The sequence below is a fragment of the Lissotriton helveticus genome, chromosome 9, assembly GCF_964261635.1.
Source record: "Lissotriton helveticus chromosome 9, aLisHel1.1, whole genome shotgun sequence".
Taxonomy (NCBI): Eukaryota; Metazoa; Chordata; class Amphibia; order Caudata; family Salamandridae; genus Lissotriton; species Lissotriton helveticus.
Genome location: NC_136070.1, coordinates 184,342,331 through 184,363,665, shown reverse-complemented (window position 1 = coordinate 184,363,665; position 21,335 = coordinate 184,342,331). Strand labels below are relative to the sequence as shown.

Below are 21,335 nucleotides of genomic sequence, written 5' to 3'. Positions count from 1 at the left end.
CTACTCCCACATTTTCTATTCCCTCTGAATTGGGGTTGGCATATGTGAGTGATCAACTGAAGGTTGCCCCATTGATTACCTGGATTAAGACTTGGCTGAACCAAGAGATTTCACTGAACCATCTTATTTTGAGAGATTGTATGGTCTTAGAGAGGGTAGATAGGGTACCCTGGCTAGTTTACATAAAGGAAATGTTTTTAAAACTCGGGCGCCCTGAAATTTATCTGTCTCCAGAGCTAATTAAAAAGGAAGACATAGGCTGGACAAAGAAGAATGCCCATGGTATGTTAGCTCTAGAGCGTGAGGAATGGGAATTGTTGAAACCCTGTGCCAGAGCTAATTATGCTTTATTTTTTTTTGTTGAAACTTTTTATTGAAAATAAAAACAAGAAAACAGAAAAACAAAACATAGCAAGGCATTACAAGAGAAATGTGTCACCATTCGGCTCGTGGGGGGGGGTACAAACGTAAATCAGAGATCGTTGCAACCAGTAAATCGGGGGGAGGGGGGGAAAAAGAGACCAGAAGTATACAAAACATCTATAATCCTGCGGAGGAAACATCAGGTTGGGAGGAAGACAAGTCAATATCGCTAATTATGCTTTATTGACATCAATGTCATTAGAACCATATTTAAAAATTGTCACAATCCCGTTCCATCGTCATCTCTTAATTTAGGTTCAACTTAATCCACCTAATAATTAGGCCATTCTTCAGTCTGTGGCAAACCGGAAAACTCACCACCTTGTAGTTGTGACAACTTCTCCAGCCAAGACACGATGCACTTTATCATGTTCTGTGAGCACTACGCCGAAATCAGGAAAACCTTTTTAAAACAGTTACTGTGGGAGGCTGGGTTTTTACAAGTCAGACCCGCATTGACCTACTTGCAACTATTAAGTAGTTCCCGAGAAATGATTGGTGATGCAAGTTTTCTGGTAGCAGCTGTTCGGAATAATGCTAAGAGATCAGTTACCTGTAATCGCCCTGACTGAATTTGTTTTTTCCTTTTGGTTTTAATATTTGTATATCCTTGAATTGGTGAACTTTAACAGTTTTTACTATATGATAAATTTGAACATGTGATTGTATGTACATGAAGTAATGAATTGTCACATATTTGCTTTTATGATTTTAATTAATCGAATAAAGTGTTTTTGACTGACTGAATCCACTTCTGGGAGGCAGCATCAGCGAATGAAGCAGTGCGACCTGTGAGGAACCCAGAAGAACCAAAATCCGGATACTTAGAGAAACATAAATATAAAAGTCCAGATACTGTTGAGAAAACATACTTCTAACTAATATAAAAAAAAGACGAGAAGGCAGTTCTCGAAATCAATCCTAATAATTTGAGATTTACAAGAAAAAAAAGTGTGGTTCTAGCTCGGACACCCCCTTGTTCATGGAAACCCATCCATACAAATGAAAACAATTCCTCGCACCTGCAGTTTGTCAACACGTTCAGAGCAAGTTGGAATTTTCGAAGGACAAACAGGCATGGATGGGCCTAGCCATGCATACATACATCAGACGGCGTCGCTGCCAAGACGTCAGGCTGACGACTTAATTGTTCTGGAGGCTGAGGGGCCTTGGCTTATATTTATTTCGTGGATTTTTTTTTTATTCTTCTCAAGCATAAGGCGAAGAAAACAGAACAAGAAACTTTGAAACAGACTAGAAAGCAATATACATAATAGTGCCCAAACACTTGTTATAATCGGTGGTTAAAAACGGTACTTACACATGTTAAGATAAATGAACTTGGCAAGCACAGCGGGGTAAAGACGTAGAATGAACGGAACCGTGATATAGAAAACGAACAGAATCAGAGCTAGCATTGTGGCCGAGGATAACAGTCTGGATGATCTGCAAGAAAGAAGGTACCAATGAGATTCCATACATACGTACAGCAGTTAAATAGTGCATTTGTGTTTAGGGTGAAAGTTGCACCTGCACAAAGATCCATAGAAAACAAATACTGACACAGCATAAACCCAACAGTAACGCCAGAGTAGCGTATTTTATAGTCTTCCCACTGGGTGGCGCCATAGCACAACATATTGTAAATGCTCTGTTCATGCAATGAGTATACAAACATCGCTACAAAGGAGGCCATCTTGGTGAATCCTTCTCGCACCGGTAGTTACGTCATTGTATAAGTAGTACCGGGACAATGAAGAGTAGATCTGACAGTGACCACAGAGTACTGAGGATGAGCAGCACGTACCCCATACATTTTCCAAGATTAGTTATATACTTAGAACTAGTGTAGTTTGAGAACAGGATATAATGCGGGCGCCCACTGACCATTGGAGGGCTCGAACCCCACCCACTCTCCTTTTCGCGCCACTGGCTTGTGCAGTGCGCCAAGTTTCTGACTTAAAACTGGTTCACTTGAAGCATAAATACATGGCATGTTTTCATATTGCTCCTGTGTGACGTTTCAATGTAGTTTAGAGTGAAATTCTAAATGTGTGACATTTATAGTGACACATACTATGTGTAATATACAGTTTTAAAATAACTTGCACATGCTTTCTCAGTCGCAGGCTGAGACTTTGTGGCACACAGAGGGGAAAGAGGGCGATATATGTATGTGTGGCTCAACATGCCAATACTTACTATAGCAAAACATGGTTACACTACTTTTTGTTAAAAGCAGGGCCCAAGTCCTAAGAAAAGAAGTGGAGGAACTCACCAAGTTAGGCAAAATTGGCGTGACATGCACGTGAAAACCCAGGAAGTGAAATCACATGCATTGGTCTATCATTAGTATAATTGAATATATTAAGATTTCTCAAGTATTTTGCTGATCAGTACTTAAGCCTGTGGCATACTGAACTTGGCACCAAGAACAAAGCAGTTAACACAATGCAATAAAGATACTGGAAACTGTAATTGTGGACTAAAACATTTATTAATCTACCCAAGATTGCACCATTGTATACACCAACAATTACAAACCCTCTAATTATAATAAGAAAAAAAATGCAAGTTGCACACTGTATTTAATATTCTGCGCATGACACCATTTGTTGCCTCCTGTGTGTGCATGAGACCAGATGCAGATATGCTGTGTTGGAGGATGAACCATGGGAGGTGTGAGCAGGACAGAGAAATGGGGCTTCAGGCAAACAAGTAAGCAGTGAGCTCTGTTTAATTGGGTGGCTCCCATGATAAGGTCTGTAAGCTGTAGCACATAAAAAGAAGATTGCATATATTAGAAGACTGTAAGCATTTTGGTAGTTGAAGGACAGATTACATCATGCCGGCCTGGTTATTCTTTCCTTAGAAACACTTCAGAGGTATTTCATGGCTATCAAGCTGGAACCCACAAATATTAATATTCCAATGAGCTGAATGGATTGTGGCTGCTGAAGGAGGAGCATGCTGCCTTTAGTGAAAATTAGATCAGGTTCCATGGAACAATTTGTGGGCCCTTGGTGCAAGGAATAATGAAAATAGATTGGAGATCTGGCATCAAAGCACATGGCCACTTGCTGAGACAGCTACTGGTAGAAGGGTGTTCATGCAAGTACCAGGACTAAAGAATGAGAAATCCAGTAAGTAATCAAACCATTAAATCCTCCTACTCGTCCCATTCCTTACGCAATGAGGGTATATGTAAGCGACATTACTTCATCACGATCCACCAAGACACTGGCAACCACTGCACCAAGACACTGGAAAGCATATGCCAGTAAACAAACCCTCAGCGCCATTTGTCTATAAACTACCGCAAATTATACACAATCAAAATTACTCTTACGAATTTGTGTGAGGGACCTGACGGGAAGGTGTTTCTGCAGCTGTTTGTTTAAATGTTACGTGAAGAACGTACATGAAGATATAACTTGTTCCTTGAGCTTTAACCCCACACTGTTGTGAGCAACAGTAATAAAAGAAAACATGAAGAACATTTCCACATATAGTAATAAAGTGGGTGACATCAGTAAATACGCAAAATCATCTAAAGCCGGTATTTCTAGCCTCTATCTATGTATACTTCGAACAGCAAATATAAATACAAAGCACTTTTAAATGTGTTCTAGAGCTTTGGTAATGATCCATGGCTACTAATTACATTATACTAAGACAGAAAAGAAATGTTACAATAGAATACATTCAATTTTGTTTACAATCCTATTTAGTATCATGTGCAAGAGGTGCAGACTCTTAAAACAACACTAAACCCCCACCCGCACTCTAATTGCTCTTCTTTAAGTATCCCTGACCCTGACTGTACTCACTGGTCCTCCACTCTAAGCGCTTTTATATTGAGTTCAGGAGGGCGCAGCACACGTTTAATAATTATGGTACGTGGTTGGGGAGGGGGCAAAAAAGGCTGATGAGGTGGGACATCAACAAGAATTATGTCAGTGGTGCAGGCTTGAGCAGTCCTTTAAACATAGACTCCCAATTCCTTTAACCTCAGTAAGGCATTTTACATCTATGTGTATTCCACACAAACTGGATAAACGGGAATGGAATTTAACAAACTGATGGGTGACTAGCCCATTATGTTTAACCAGCAACACATAACAGATCACGGTTCCAGTACCAACAAAGTAGAGGATTATAAAATGGGTCATAGCGGCGTGCTATTGCTCGAAGTGAACAGTTTATCATTAACCTGAAAATTGTGCATAGAAGCTTCTGCAATTGCATGTGGATTTTGAAGGCGGATTAGTGTGAAAATGTGCTTGACAAACCTGGGCTTTTAAGTGCTTCATTCACACTTCATACAGGGGTGCTCTGCGCTGACTGAGAATGTTACCGACAAATATTTCTAGCTTAATAATCTGAAAATAGCACAAACACATTTAAAAAATATTCCAGCATTTGTCAACCCGCACATATCAATGTTTCCTCTCAGGGCACAGCTCCTAAACAAAAAGAAGTGGGGGGACTAAGCAAATTAGGAAGTATGCAAGTGACATCATGGCATGTGACATCACAATGTGTGACATCACGGTGAGTGACATCACATGTGGTATCACAGGAAGTGGCATCACAACCATGACCTCACAGGAAGTGACATCTGATCTTAAGACCTCACATTAGTTTAGCAGGTCTATCATGAGTACAGTTGAGAGCATTACAATATTTAACACATGCAATTTGGCATTGGGGTTGTGCCAAAATATTGACACAACCCCAAAGCAAAATCTGGGCTTCAAATTATACACTTATTTTATCTTGTGGGGTTAAGGCACCTGCTGCAGAGATCTTAGTGTGCCAGCTAAATCTCACGAAATAATAATAATCGTAAGGTAACTCTGGAGGATAACGTATTTTCTGTAGGGATCTGTGTTTTGCCTACTCCTAGTTTTGAATCAAAGCAGCATAGAGGGTTAATATTTCTCCTGCAAAGCACATTATTTAACACATAGATGACAGATTTGTATTTCATGTAAATATGTATGTGGGTTACTGCTTTTAAGACGGAGCTCCTTTTGTTACTGCATTTCATAAATTGCAATCCTTCTAATATAGCATAGTGAGGTATGCAGGACTTGGGGCCCCTACACCTTGTAACCCTCACTGTCTTATGTAACACATCCTTTATACAGATGCACACACATATGATTTATTGTCAATGTATAATCTATGCGTGTGATGTAAAGTGTTCAGCCACCCTGCATTGAGAGGAGTAGTGGCACATACAGAAATAATTTAAATATCACTATTTTGTTTTATATCTTTTAGAGCGCTTTAGCACTACACTAGCGCTAAAATACTCTAAAAGAAATAAAAGAAAATAGTGGTATTTAAATTATTTTGGTAAACACGTGGGTGACCAACACATCTGACATTATTACAGTGTATGCATATCTCTGATATACAGGGACTGAACCGGTGAAGTGATCATATGGGAACTTTTGTTTCCCCTCCACTTCATTCAGGTGTGGGGCTCCCGATATCTCAAAATACAAAAAGAGGCCTTCGGCTTTTGTCATGGGGGAAGGCAGAATCTGATTAGCTCCTTCCCCGCCTACACATTGCTGCGCGAAACAAAAGCAACAATATGCAGGCGCTGCTGAAAGACTCCCGGTGTCAGAAAAGGAGTTCAGCATATTTTTGTAAATTCCGGGAGAAGTAGGAAAGGAACGCGGCACTCCACTGAAAGCAGCCAGCTTTGCAGTAGGGTAGCGGCGTCTACCCGCTCGCAGAATAATTCACGACCCACAACTTCTTTATTTAGCAATAAAGGCCACTTTATTAAGACAGGTGTATAATATCTATTTTCTCAAAAACATCTTACAGGTAAATCATGAAGCAATCTCCAAACTCATTTTGACATATTTTCAAATCATAACCCCCATAATTGATGGTCCAAACCAACCCAGAAGAACTGACTCCTGTTGAGAGATCCCCCTCATTTCATTTTCCTTTCCCCGTGAACTGTATACCCCACCTCCCCCCTTGGAGGATGGACAACCCCGCTCAAGACTGCCCACCCCCCCAGAAAAATTCTGCCTACTAGGTCTACCTGACTAAATTTAACCTGTCTTATCGTGGTGGCAGAAAATGGTGTGGACATCTTTTTTGTTAACTAAGGCTGATAAAGGAAAAACCTGAAAAACTGCAAATAATAATAAAGTTCAAACGAAATTGCCTCTCCTCCCACCACCCTCAGGCACAGTGAATTCCCGCCCCCGCCGGACCTTTATTTATATACTTCCCCGCGCGCCCACTCTCTCTCTGATTGCCCCTAATTAGCACCTGGGTGGCCGTTCCCATTGTGCGAATCAGCCCAGGGGGAGACTGGCTCGCGCCCAGCTCCCCCTGGGTCCCCCCATCTACCCTCGATTCGAGCTGTGGTTAAAAGACAATTGTCCAGGGAAAGATTAATTCTTCCAGTGCTATGAAGCAATGTTTGCTATTGGTTAGTATGCAAATGTAAAGGCTGTCCTTTTAGACACTATTGGTTCACTTAAAGCTTTGTGATGCTATGGAAGTATTCTTTATGAGAGGTATTGTACAGGTCTTACAGCTGAGCTGTGGAGTGGATACTTTCAATGGACAGTTATAAAAAATATTTGCACTAGGTACGGTCTGTGTATTACTGAAATTTGTTTTGGAAGCACTTTATCTTAAACCTAAATGTTTCTGTGCATTCTGTGGGAACCGATATTATGATGTGGGAAATGCAAGTTTTCACAGTGCATTCAGTCACAGGCTGGCACCACATAGCACAGATATCTGCAGTGATCGCATTAACTAATAGAGGTTTCATTCATAAAATAGTGCATTTCCCACTGATCAGATTAAATTGCATTTATTTTTTGTATTTAAAGTGGGAGTACCTTTATATGTAGTTTTCTGAACGCGAAAGACCAACCAAATAGTTACAGCATTTTTTTCTTTTTAGTCACAACTTTGACCCCAGCCCCTTGTTCACTGACCCAGCCCCCATTGCACTCAGGAACAAAGATCCCACATATTTGTTAATGCATTTCAATCACTAATAGGCACTATAAATGCACAAGTCATTATTCCTCATTGTCCCAGTTAAGGTTCAATCATGTTTCTCTTGAGTTACGCACACCAACATCTACAGTGATTGGGGTTGTCACCTAGCCAGTTTTTTCGTCATGACCAGTATTTTAACGTCCCAGCTGGTACAAATATTAGCAAAATCACCCAAAGCAAGACTTTTTCTCCCTTATCAGTATATACTTAATAAACATAAATATGAGAAGAAAGCACTTCAATATGTTTTCTGGAGCTACATTGATGATTCTTGACTGATAATTAAAGTGAACAAAAGCAGAAAAGCAATCTTAAAAATTATTAAGGAAAATTTTATATAAAGTTCTATTTAAGTATTATATCCAGGCCTTTGCAGAATCTTAAATTATTATTTTTCTTTGAGAAAGGTGGCAACCCTGGCAGTGATTGGATTAACTAACGTAAAGGAGTGCATTTCCCACAATAACATTAACTTACAGATGTGTGTATTATTTTCTGTGCAGTAATTGCTCCTGTTTGACCTGGTGCCATTGATGTAGGTCTCCCTTCCATTTTTGCTGTTGCCTCATATATTTTTGCTGGTTATAGATGCTTTGGGCACTGTGCCACTGCTGTTCAGTGCCACAGTGCAAGTGCTCCCTATTGTAAAGTATTGTGTGGATTAGTGACTCCATGATTGGTTCATTTGATTTACTTGTCAGATCGTAGTACAGTGCACCGTGTGCACCCAGGGCCTGTAAATCAAATACTGCTTGTGGGCTTGCAGCACTGGTTGTGCCACCCACAGAACCAGCTTGTAAAGTGTGTCTCAGGCCTGCCATTGCAGAGCCTGTGTGCAGTCTGGTACTGCCATGTTGACTGGGCCAGTGCACCCAGTTTCCAGTCCCTAAACCTTCCCTTTTCTACATATCAGTCACCCCTAAAGTATGCCCAAGGGCAGGGTGCATTGTAGGGAAAAGGTAGGACATGCTCCGATGTGTGTGGCATGTTCTGATAGTGAATTACAGCCATTTTCGTTTTTCACTATTGCAAGGCTACCTGTTCCCCATAGGCCAGAATGGGCAGTTTGATTATAACATCTTATAATCCTGACTCAGAGAACTAGGTAGAAATTTAAGTTTAGTATCTCTTTTAGCGAAGTTGGTTTTAATATTCTGTGTTTGAAAATACCACTTTTAGAAAGTAGATCTTTTCTTTGCCTAACTATCCAAGCCTGCCTCTGCTAGGTTGTGTATTCCTTGTCTGGTTTTTGAGTGACAGGGACTGGGTGGCTCCAGGAGACAGGGTGAGTCAGCACAGCGCTGAATAGACCTATCTGCATGTAGGGGAGGAGTTGCACCTGGGCCTGAATAGGGCTGTGCCTGCCTTCCATAATGCTGGCTCCACCTCCTCTGGTGTGTCTGATACCCTGGCTCACACTGTCAAAGGAAAGGAGTCCTATAAACAAAGTGTTCCAGGACTGACCAGAACTGGTTTGGAGTAGGTACATACACTCTCTGCTTTCAGAGACAAAGGATTTTGGTGTATAAAAGGGGGATCCCAGACCCCAGAACTTTAGATCACTTCTGGGAATCAAGACGACCCTTTGCCAAGGAGAAGGACCAAGGAAGCTGCAAGGAGGAGACTGCCCCTGTGCTGTGCTGTTGAGGGTTGGCCTGCAGTGGTTACTTTATTTGCCAAGGAAAGGAGAAAAGGAGCTTTGTGTGCACTTACGCAATCTTCAAGAAGAATCTCCAAGGGCTTGAACTGAGCTTGCCTCCTGCCTGAAGTCTCAAGGCTACAAGACTTCACCCCCAGCTCCCCTGAATTCCCTTGCTGTGGAATTCTGCCTGCAGAGAGGTGCCTATTGTTGTTGGGCCTTCTGAAGAGACTGCGAGTCGCTGGAAGCGCGACGCAACGAGGAGAAGCGTGTTGCCGCCACAGCAGTTGGCGTTGCATTGCCGGAGAAGCGTGTCACCACTCCAGCTGTTCGCCGTCGCAACATCGACGAAGCGTGTCGCATCACCAGAGAAGCGAGTCGCCGCCGCAGAGGTCACTGTCGCATCACCGGAGAATCGTGTCGCAGGGCCTGTTGCGGATCAGAAGTTACCGAGTTTTGCCGCACAGCCGTCGGGCGCGCACGCATCACATCCAAAGTTGTTGCATCGCATCAAGACACCATTTTCCCGCATCGCACCGGATCGCCACATTGCATTGAGGCGCCATCATGTTGCATCACAGTAAGAAACCGATGCACCACCTCCTCTTCGGTAAGGAACCGACGCATCACCTCCCCTGCACTGCAGTAAGGAACCAATGCATCACCTCTCCCGAAGCAAGAAACCGACGCATCACCTTAACAGCTACCCTTTTGTTTGTACTGCGTGACGCATCAAAGGTACTTTGAGAGTAAAGTGTCACATTTACCATCGAAGTAGAACTGAACCCTTTCTACCATTTTAAAGCCTATTTTTGATTACAGTACTGTTGAATTTTGTCGTTTGGACTTGTGCTAAGTCTAGTAAAGATTACTTATTTTTCTAAACAGGTGTGGTGTCCATTTGTAGTGTTTTCACTGTATTACTGTATGTGTTCACAAATGCTTTACACACTGCCTCTGAGATAAGCCTGTCTGCTCGTGCCAAACTACCAAGGGGGTGAGCAGGTTTTTTTTTTAAAGTATTACCCCTTACCCTGACTAGAAGCATGGGTCCCTATTTGGTCAAAGGTGCCTACCTCTGCTAACTAGAGACCCCCAGTTCTAACAGTTCCAATTTACTAAAAATAGTTATATTGAAAGTACTTAAAATCAAATAATTAGGGGCCGATTATGATGTCGGTCGGAAAGACTCCAAACGGCATTTGGTTTGTCCGAATCTTATTCGGAACCTGTGTTTCCGACCGACTCGGAAACAGATCCGACCGACCGTTCACGATACTCGGAAACCGGTCGGTTGTTCCAACTCTGTTCTGATCGGCATTTGGAGAAACCGAGTTGGTCGGAGCAGACTCATAGGGCTCTACGAACCGCGTTTCCAACCGACGCATTACGATGTCGGATGCGGACAGCCTTTCCGAATTGATCTGTCCTACACGGATCGGCTGTCGGAATCCAATGTTGGTGGCCCGTAGCAGGCCCCCCTTTACCTATAGACCTCGGGTTGGGGCCCCTGGGAGTACCCATGGGTGCCCTCTTTCCAACGATGCATGGTGTGGTAGGCACCAATGGGTGCCTGCCACAGGGTGCAAGGTTTTCTGCTACCACGCCTTTTTTCAGTTGGAGTCTGTGTTGTCGGTCAGAACACAGGCTCCCATTCTGTTCGGCACATTTTGCGGTAGCCTATCTAATATTGCGTGTTTAAAATAATGATTTGCATATTCACAGTGGTCACAAAGAGGCTTGATGACGTCCTATGGAGCTCCTATTAAAAATTGTGTTTACATACTGGATTTGTTGAAAGCAGTACAACAGCCAAAGGAAAAGGTGGTGGTCCAGTGTATTGCCCATAAGGCTGGTAAAGTCCTGGTTACACTTGCAAATAGATATGTGGACCAAATGTCTAAGTACTGTGCATTACATGACGAGACAGTTGTGCAAGAAAATGAAGATGATCAAGAATAAGTACTATACAAAATGCAGATAATGTGTAAATTGTGTCTTTATAAATTCAATTCAGATTTCTTTGAGTGAGTTGAGAGACCTGAAGGACGAAGTCTCAGATGATGAGAAAAAGAAACAGGAAAAATTGAGGTACAAGAAAATTTACCAGGATCTGTATGTTAATACTGTGAACGGCAAGAACTTGCATAATCAGATGCACACAGGCAGAGATAGTATGGTGAGTATATTTAAAAAATACTGGGAAAATACAGGTTTCAGGAATGTAGTCGAGGACGTTTGTGTCCGGTGTTTGATGAGTCAGAGAAATAATCAAGGCAGGAGTACTTTAAAGTGATTAATCATATTAGCAAATCAGAGGGCCCATTTACAAGAATTCAGGCATACTTTATTGGGATGCCATCACACAGTTTAAAGTACATCTTAGCTATTGTCTGTTCGGTTTCCAAATGTCAAGGCCTACCCCACCCGGAGTACAGATAGCCTTACAGATACCAAAAATTTTTTGAGGGAGTTGATACCTAGATTTGGCCTTCTAACTTCTGTTGAGTCAGAACAGTGGTTCTCATTTTAAGAATAAGGTTTTGGAAATCATCTTCACAGCATTTCATATAAATCAAAATTTTGTTGTGGTTATCGCCCTCAATCTTCAGATGTTTTAGACAGGGCTTATGGTACTCTCGAAAACAAATTGGCCACAGTTTCTGCTTCAACTGATTTAAAGTGGCCCGACGCACTTCCACTTGTTCTGATAAACATGGCAAGCACTCCTGACAGAAAGGCTGGTTTATTGCTCCATGAGGTGATCATGGGAAAAAGAAATGAGACTTGCATACACTCATTCAGCTGCATTAGTTTCAATAACTGATTACATCAGGCAAGAGTATTGCAAAGCTATGGCTGATAAGGTGAAATCTGTCTCTCCTCAGGTGAATGTGGTAACAGAAGCAACAAAGGACACTGACTGTCATAACCTTAGACCAGGAGAGTGGATAGAGGCCCGGAAGCACATCAGATAAAAACACCTTGAGGAGAGATGGCGTAGATCCGTCCAGGTAATATTGACAACCAACACTCCAGTGAAGTGTACTGGAGTGCCGCACCGGATCTACTCAGATCGTGGGGGCCTGAGGTGAGTTTTGGATGAAAATATTGACCGTGTGAAGAAAGCTAACCGATAATAATAACTGATAATAAGAAACTTTATTGCATGAAATGTTAAAAACGCTCAACAAAAATTAAAAATCCTTATAAAATATAAAAGTTATAATTTATTTTTTTACAGTATTATTAAAAAACTCCTGTCATCATTACAAATGAAACGCCGTTATAAATATACTATCCGTAACTCCTATAGTTCCAGTAGGAGATGGCAGTCCCAATAAAATAAACGTCTAGAACCCAGGCCAACTGGCCGGTACGTCTCTCCCCTTCTATTGGCATTTTTGTTGTTCACCACTGTTCGTGTGCATAGCCAATTCGCAAATAAAGATGGTTTGAAGCAGGCTGATGCAAATAGGCAGGAGGGCTAGGTCTCAGGTCGAGAAGTCGGTAGACATCTCACCTCCGCTAGCTTTTTTATGAAGCGTTCCATGAACCTGACCAAGGCACAATTTAAGGTTGTGTTCTGTGGGTCGAAACAACCCAGCACTGCACCTCTGCAAGATCTTACCTCCTTCTCGACCCAACCCCTTCGTAGAAAGCCTTTCTATCCTCTAAGAGGTTAGGGCACAAACATAGCACATGAATTTTGTCTTCCCTATGATGGCCACAGAGCCGGCACGTTTCCAGGGCACAGTCTGTTTTCCATTTAGGAAGATACCAGTTCTTTGGGATCACCCCCATTTTCAGGTTTAAAAAACAGAGCTTAGTGAGTGCGTTGAAGGCGAGTGTTAAGTAGCTCTGGGGTTTCTTTTTTGGTTTGCCCAGTTGGTTGGCATATTTGCCATTATTATCAAAAAAGACTCCTAAGTACTTGTGGCATCCTGTTACTTCTATTCTTTCCAGATTTAAATACCATGCCAATTTCTTAGGCCCTGATGAACGAACCGCCAGAATTTTGTTTTTCTTGTTGTTGATCTGAAGCCCATTCCTGTTTGAATATGTGGCAGTTGCATCCAGGAGACGTTGTAGTCCTACCGTAGTGTGGCTAAGAAGAACCAAGTCAACGGTATACAACAGGTTGGACAGATTAAGACTACTTATTTTAGGTGGGTGTGAGTTGACTGAATTTAGGGCTTCCGGGAGATCAGACAGGAATAAATTGGAAAGTGCGGGAGCCAAAACACTCCCCTGCTTAAGGTCTTGTGTTGTTGAGATTGGTCGTGACAGTCTTTAACAATCTCCGATCTTAATCCTGACCCACCTGTCCTGATGCAAGAGCTGCAAGGCCCTAAGTAAGCTGTTTGGAATGTTCAATAAAGAAAGCTTCTGTCACAGCTTTGACCTGTTGACATTATCAAAAGCCAATTTATAATTGAGGAACCCCATATATATGGGGCTAGTGCTGGATTCAGCCTGGTCGATCAGAAAATAGAGTGCCATAAGATTGACTGTTGTGCCGGTGTTACTTGTAAATCCAATTTGATTTGGTGGAATTATTGATCTTGCATCAGCCCATGCCCAAAGAGAATTTAACAGTATGCCTGCGAAGCACTTCGCTTCGTTATCGATTAGAGCAACCAAGCGGTAGTTGCCTGGGGATTTTTTATCTCCTCCTTTAAAAATTGGGGGGAGGATCGATCCTTGCCATGAAGCCGGAATGATTTGATTTTCTAAGATGGTAGAATAGAGCAGATCTAGCTGAATGGCCCAAACAGTTGGATCCTTCTTAAACAGGGCTGGTGGAATGCCACCTGGGCCAGGGGCCTCATCTTTAGGCCCCTTTTCAATCTGCTTTTAAATTGTTGACACTGTATAGATATGCCCTAGAGGTAGGTTGTCAACGTGCAAGGATTGAACCACAGGGGCATTACTGCCCTCAATGGCATTAGACAGATTGTGATTCAGGTCACGCAGATCATTTAAATGATTATGTAAGAAAATGTGCCACTCACATTCCAGTATGTTAGATGAAGCAACTTTGGGGACTCTGCCCCCTAAGCTATTTATAGAGAGCCAAAACCTCACAGGATGGCTGGACCTTATATCATATCGTAGTCTGGCCCAGAAGGAATTCCAATGGATCCTTTGTTGTTCCCGTTTGGCCACCTTCAATTGATGTTGAGTCTCTCTTAGTTTGGTTACAGTGATTAGGTCCATTGGCTTTCTTTTAAGCTCCCGCCATGACCAATTCATGCTACGTTTAGCCGACCGTATTTCAGGATCATGAAAGGTCGGCTGTTTGGGCCCGATCGCTTGTGCATGCTTTATTGGTTTTGCAAACCTGTCAGACAGGCTTTCCGAGAACTTTGTCCAGTTTGCGATTTGGTCCTCTATTGGCCTGAAGGTGTTCACAATTGCTTGCTTTTGTCATCAGGAGCTGAAGGTTGTTGGCTGAGCACTTAATGCGTTTTAAGTTGATAGTAATGTCTTCCAAGTGTTGGGCCGCGGCCTGATCGTGTTGCAGCAGCCTAATGCTGAGGGAAATTTCTTGAGGACGATGATTGCTGTCCAGTCTGTTGCCAAACCCAAAAGCAAAGGCGTGATTCAAGAGGGGGAGGCCGACAAATGAGTAATCAATCAGAGAAGTTCCGGTTTTAGATAGAAGTGAGAGGCCAGGCGACTTGTCGGGATAGAAACGACGTTAAGGGCTCTGAGGCCGAGATGTTCCAAATTGCCCTGAAGGGCTCGACCCTGTGAAGAAAGCAATGTAAATTTGGAAGTTGTAAAGTTTCAGGTTAGTGAAAGTTCTGGTTCAGAACCTGAAAAGCTTAAAAGTTCAGTTTCAAAGCAGGGATCAAATTAAAGGGATGTTACTGTGTAAAAGCCAACAGTGTGAGTGGTAGCAAGAAGATGCAGCCTCTGATCCAAACAATGAGAAATTGTAGTTGAAAAATTTGTGTTTCTTGAACCTCCAGAAGAAGAAGCTGTTTGCAGTGAATCACACAGAAAAAGGTGAGCTGTTTGCAGTGAATCACACAGAAAAAGGTGATCACAGGCCAAGTGCAAGTGCAAGTTCAAGCTCTTCAGAGACTAAAGAAACTCTAACAAATGGCACGATTCACAAAGGTATACTGAGACAAAAGTCTAAGTTCACAAATTTTGGTATTCACAAAGGGCATTTACTACTCGTAAATGCCCTTTGTGAATACCAAAAGTTGAACTTTACCACTTTCGATATTCACAAAGAGCATTTACTACTCGTAAATGCCCTTTGTGAATACCGAAAGTCGTAAAGTTAGACTTTCGTCTCATTTTACCTTTATGAATAGGGCCCAAAAACTTAGGGTGAACAAAGGAAAGCTGAAGATACTATTCCAAGGAAAAGAACGTGCGAAGGAAAACACTGTGAATGGTGATAAAGACCTCAGAGACAAATAGACTCGGAAACTAGTGGGAGTAAATCACCTGTTGTCAAAAGAAAAATGATGAGGAGGGTACTAAAAAGAAAATATGCTTTGCCTGAATGGTTAAGTTTAGCTACAGAGTCAGAAGAAGAAGAAGAACCAGAGTTAGATAGTTTCATTGCCAGTACAAATTTGAAACTGAATCTAAGAGTGTAGCAGACACAGAGGAAAAACCCACTTGAAATAATAATGATACTGTCAAGATAGAGTTAAGGGATAAGACAGCATTGTTGAAAAGATAAAAAATCTAAAGACCAAAGACTGAAAATGAACTAATGAAAACCTTAAAGAAGGAGAATTGTTTGCCTCAATTAGAAGATCCAGTACAGCATATGCTGTACAATTGTAATGTTATTGATTATGTTAGTGATATTATTAGTTTTAGGCGGTGTGCTTACTATCTCCGGTGGGAAATACTTTTGAAAATGTTAAATTAACTACTGTTAGATATTAATTCAAACAAAACATATTAAAGCATAAAGAAGATTTACGAAGCGGATTGCATGATAACATCTATAGTAGAAGGCCTATTGAAAATGTGAACATTATGAAAATTAGTGATTGCCTTTGTGTATACTTTTCTTCCTACTTCTGCTGGCCAGGGCTCCCCAATCAAACAGCTTCAAATGTCATATGCGCTTTCCTGTAATATGTATGTTGCTATATTTAATAATGATGATTGGTTTTCTCCCTATCTAACGAATTTTAATGTGTCTTTGAAGAATCTTCACATGAGGGATAATCCAGATGTTAAATATGGTAACTTTAAAAAAAAAGCTTCGTAAATGTGACTAAACTACTAAACAGGAGTATGTGGTTTAGTCCAACAAAGAAGAAAAATAGTTTATTAGTGAATATAATGCGAAAGAAGTCAAGGTTATGAGAGACTGGACAGAGGGACATGAGATAGCTAAAGAAAGAGAAAGAATTTAGATTGTCAGGTTCAGGCTGGAGCAGGAACAAAGGGGTGAATTAATGTACTGTGTGTAAAGGACATTTTGAAAATGGGAAGGCTGAATATGTGGGAACCTGTGTGTGAAAGAAGTTAATAAGTGAATGGGAATTTTGTATTAGGTGGTGTTTCCTAGTGATTATCATGTAAATAAATGTATGATGGAGTGGACCTGAAAAGAGTGAAACAAAGTTTTGACAAAACAGTGTTTGCTTTATTAGATGCTATGATTCTTTCTATAGGTGTGACAATAAATGATGTGAAGATTATGTGTCTCTCTACTTTAATTTATAAGCTTGCAGTAGATAAGGCAGGGGCTTTAAAGCAGGTAAATATAGAAATGATTGCCGTTAGGGCTATAGTTATGCAGAATTGATAATTAGATATTCTCCTGGCGAAGCAAAGAAGAGTTTTAAGGTAATAAAAGCAAATAGCTGTTGTACTTATATGCCTGATAATAGTGTGGTTATTAATTCTTATATAAATAATGTACTAACTTTTTGCTAGGTCTTCAATCTTTTGAAGAGCCTGGTTTATGGGATTCTGTAGATTCTGAGTTTAGTGAGTTAGAAAAGAGATTTAGCAAGGTTGGTGAATGGTTAAATATTTTGGGAGGGAGTGTAAAGAGATTAACCCTTTAATGATCATAATGGTTTGAGTAATTGTTTTATTGCTTTTGTTGAGATTTTCTGAGTATATGATTAAAAAATATGGAAATAAAGGGAAATTTGGGTCAGTGACAACAAAGAGGTCTACAGAGTTTAAGATGGAACAAATAAAGGATCGTGTCTACAACCAAGTGAAGATGGCAGAAGAGAACTCCAAGAAAAGGCAAGGCGGGATGATGATAAATGATTTCTTGATTAATAAAGTTTTATTTATGTGTTTTAGTGAATACAAAAAAATCAGAGGGGAGAACTGTAATGCTGTTTTTATGGGTTTATATTTTCGTGAAAAAATGATGATGATGCTGAATAAGGATTTTTATGATGGATCAAATATGTAAATGCCGAATTCAAGTTTACAGTTGAAACAAGTTTAATATGAAGTGCAGAAGTGTGTTTAATGCTGTAGTTTAGATGTGCCACATTTTCATAGAAACCCCATATTTGATAACATGAATGCTGTTCTGATGCTACTCTGTTATTCACTCCTGCTCTTTCCCCCTCCATTCCATTCCCCTGTGTATTTTTTCTCCCCACAGGCACAGCGAAAGAAAAGATAAATCCATGTCATGGAACGTGCACTGTGTGCATGTGCTCTAAATTAACTTTCTAGTGTTCCTAACTTTAACAATTTCAAGATCCTTCCTCTGCAGTTCCGTTGCTGAGCCTAGCTATATTCAAACGTTGTTGGTATTGTTTCATATTCGTTAGAACATCTGAAAGCAGTAGCACAAGAAGATGCTCAATGTTTTATTAAAATGGGAAAGTGTTTATGAACTTAATAGTGGCGTTGATTTCTCTGATTTGCCTAAAACTTGTTACTTGTGATCATGCCACGATGAGACTGTTTTTTTTCTAATGTGTTAAGCAAGAATTGTTTATAAGAAGCCATTGATCTTGAGGGTGAGAGAGATTTTAATAATTTACCACTAGGAATGCAGCTAGATTTCTTTATGATTTTGCTGCTCATTTGGGGCTTAGAATCTTTTTAATTTTGGCTACTCTGCATAACTATGCATTTGAGCATTCATTGCATTTATTCTGGCATTTATTCTGTAATGTTTGATTCTTCTCTTCCTCTGATGTGGAACTCACTAGCAGAGTAGCGAAATACAACAGTGTGAGTGGTCCCAATGTTTTATCTTGCTACTCTGCTAATTTGATGTTGTGGAGGGTGACTTTTACAGCAAGATCAACCTAGGGTGGAATTGTCTGAGGTACATTTTAGGTTGCTCTGAAAGTTCAGTTTTTCTTCCACTAAATTCAATAGAACCAACTGAATTCCATGAATGCATTAGGTTGTAAGTATATGAAAGTAGTAAGCGCAGTGCCTCCACCCACCACTCTGTGTTCTAGGACTTTATATTCGTGTACCATAACACTATTGTGCCAAAACGTCGTACAAAGCTGAACTCTTGTACATGACTAGCAGCACAAGCAAGGTAAACTACCTTTACCATGAACCTTTGATAAAAGTATTACGTTTTAAGCCGACAGCGTGACAGGTATGCAACGCAAGGGGTGGGGCAATTACTTCCCCTCCTGCCCACACCTGCCATCAATTAGAGCTAACAGCAGTAGCAACTGGGAACGAAAACAGGAGACAAAGGTAATATTTTGGCGTTTTTGAAGCATGGCACTTAGACTAAGTGACACAAATTGAAATCATGACGAACAAGTATGTCTGCTAATTTGTATTGGCCTAAGCTGACTATGTTGAACCTTCGTAGAATTATGAATTATATACCCTGGAATAACAGTGACTGACTACAGGGGGAGGCCACCTCCCTAATACAATGAGGACTAATAATTATAGGCTTAGGGTGAGAACAAACACATGTGAGAGAAGTGTTATCACTTTGTCTTGAAGTGCAGTGTGACCAACTTAACTATCTGTATGCTACATGTGTTTATATGTTGGCTATTACATTTTAAATCTGTGTGTTTTTCGAGCCAGTAATAGGGAAGAATACGTGTTGGTGTAAAATACATCAACATATGTGCAGTGTGCCCTAGCTATTCATAGTAAGTGTTACATATTGCATCCCTGGTTTGACTGGCAAGATACAAGGGTGCCTACTTTGTGGTGTGAAGGCAGTATTATAAGTTGTTTCTATCTCTTACCTGCAGACAATACCATTTGTGTGTGTCATACCGGATAAGTAAGACAGCATGTTATCCGATTACCTTTACCTTATTTCACATTTAGGCTGGTAGGGAAAGGACTAATGAAAAATTGTGGACCCAAAAGGGTAGAATATTCATTTGGCTTAAACATGTCGACAAGCAGGATGGTTTGGTAAACCCTAAGTATTTTTAAGCATCTATAGGTCCTCTTGAAACCAAGAATTATCAAAGTATGATGCAGAATGCCACTAGTACGGTGAGTGAGGGTCCTTTTACACAATAGCTTGGTACCTGATAGCTGCAGCCTCGAACATCAAACTCCATTCCCATAGTACACAGTTTTGAATTAGCTTAGTGTTACATAATTCAGGAGGCTGTATCAACAGATCATTATCTCTCCTCTCATTCCCCATCTGGCAAAGTGATTGTTGGACATAGTCCACATATTTTCTTATTTTCCTCTGCCATGTTAACCTATTCTCAATTTTAGTTTTTTCCTACATCTTGCTCGTTTGGTTTCCAGTTTTTTTACATACTTGTATTCATTGCTCTATTTTATATATATATCATTTGCAATATTTTTAGTTTGTTTTCACTTTACAGGATTATGTATTCTATTTTGTATATCTGTTGAATGTCATGATAGGTTTATGGGGCAGCCCTCTTTATGTGTGCTTGGAGACAAGCTGTACTCTCCACACATGGTCTTCATCACTTCTCAAATGATAGTTCTTTTTATTTATTGTCCTCATCTTTGAATAATCGACTTATTTTTCTTACCAACTTATTTTCTTCTTTTTTCCCTTTTATATCCTCTTGCTTTTTCAAAGATGATATCAGTGTTAGCTCTCTTCCACTTATTTGAGCGATGCAGCCCATATAAGTGTTATTCATATTGTTGGTGAAATGCTTTGAGTAATCTTATGAAACGTCAAGGGTCCCCATGATCCTGTTACAAATTCTTTCCCACCTTTCTAGATTAAAAGCTGACGTTGCCCTGTTACAGCAAACACGTTTATCTGACATTTAAATTACAAAAACTGAAAAGGCAATGGGTAGCTCATGAATGCTTTTCTCCTTATCTAGGAAAGAACAATTGGGTAATTATATTAATCCATAAATTATTTATTTTAGATGTAGTTTCTCAATATTCTGAATCTGATGGTAGGTGATGCTTTGTTCTTAGTAAACACAATGAGATTCTGATATTAATTTTAAATATGTATGGTGCTGATGTAGGTGATAAGTTCTTTTGGAATAATGTTAATGAAAAATTGTTACAATGTAATGCAGATAATTTAATTATTGCGAGGCATTACAATATAATTAAATAATTATGGAATCAAAAATGAATTAAGAAAGTAATTGCATAGAGGTCCCTATCAGGTTTACAGATACTGTGCCATCCTGACCTACATCAATTCTCCTTGTATTCGCGGTATACCAATCTCATCTTGACCATATTTTCTAAAGTTAATGTCTTACTACGAATGTCCTCACCTCTGAGGTTGGGTCAATGTTTATTTTGTATAATGCACTGCTCAATCACGGTAAGAAGGGAGATTTAATTATTTTATACCAAAGGATACACATTTTACTATTACATTTGAGGATTTTAGTATGGATTTTTTTGTTTTTATTTCAATATATCTTCCTACACTTCTATTCATAACAACTGAGATACATATGAGGTGGCATCCAGAGACTTTATAATCAGATGTATAGCTAGAAAAGAAGAAAGAAGCAGTAAGGAAAGCTGATACCATTTTCAAAAATAGTTGAAGGCTGGAATTTAATTAGTTTCCCTCAAAATTACAAGATATGTTGACCTATCTCATTAAAGTAAAAATGGAATTTAACGATATACTACTGAGATAGCATGTGATAATGTTTACAAAACCAAAAGAAAATATGAGGGACAAAATATAATGGTTATGCTTTTGGCTCAAAACTTAAAAGTAAAAAAAAGGTATTGTGTTCAGTCTATTGATGAACGTGGTGGTAAT

At 40.2% G+C, this 21,335-nt stretch overlaps 1 protein-coding gene across 1 annotated transcript in view; it reads right to left on the bottom strand.

Annotated features, from left to right (window-relative positions):
* The window catches only part of ABHD12B (abhydrolase domain containing 12B), a 257,788-nt gene that overhangs the window by 192,306 nt on the left and 44,147 nt on the right, over positions 1–21,335 (bottom strand). The window contains exon 2 of the mRNA XM_078662023.1: positions 1,745–1,869. Within this exon, the coding sequence (XP_078518149.1) occupies positions 1,745–1,869 (125 nt within the window). The remainder of the gene's footprint in view (positions 1–1,744; positions 1,870–21,335) is intronic.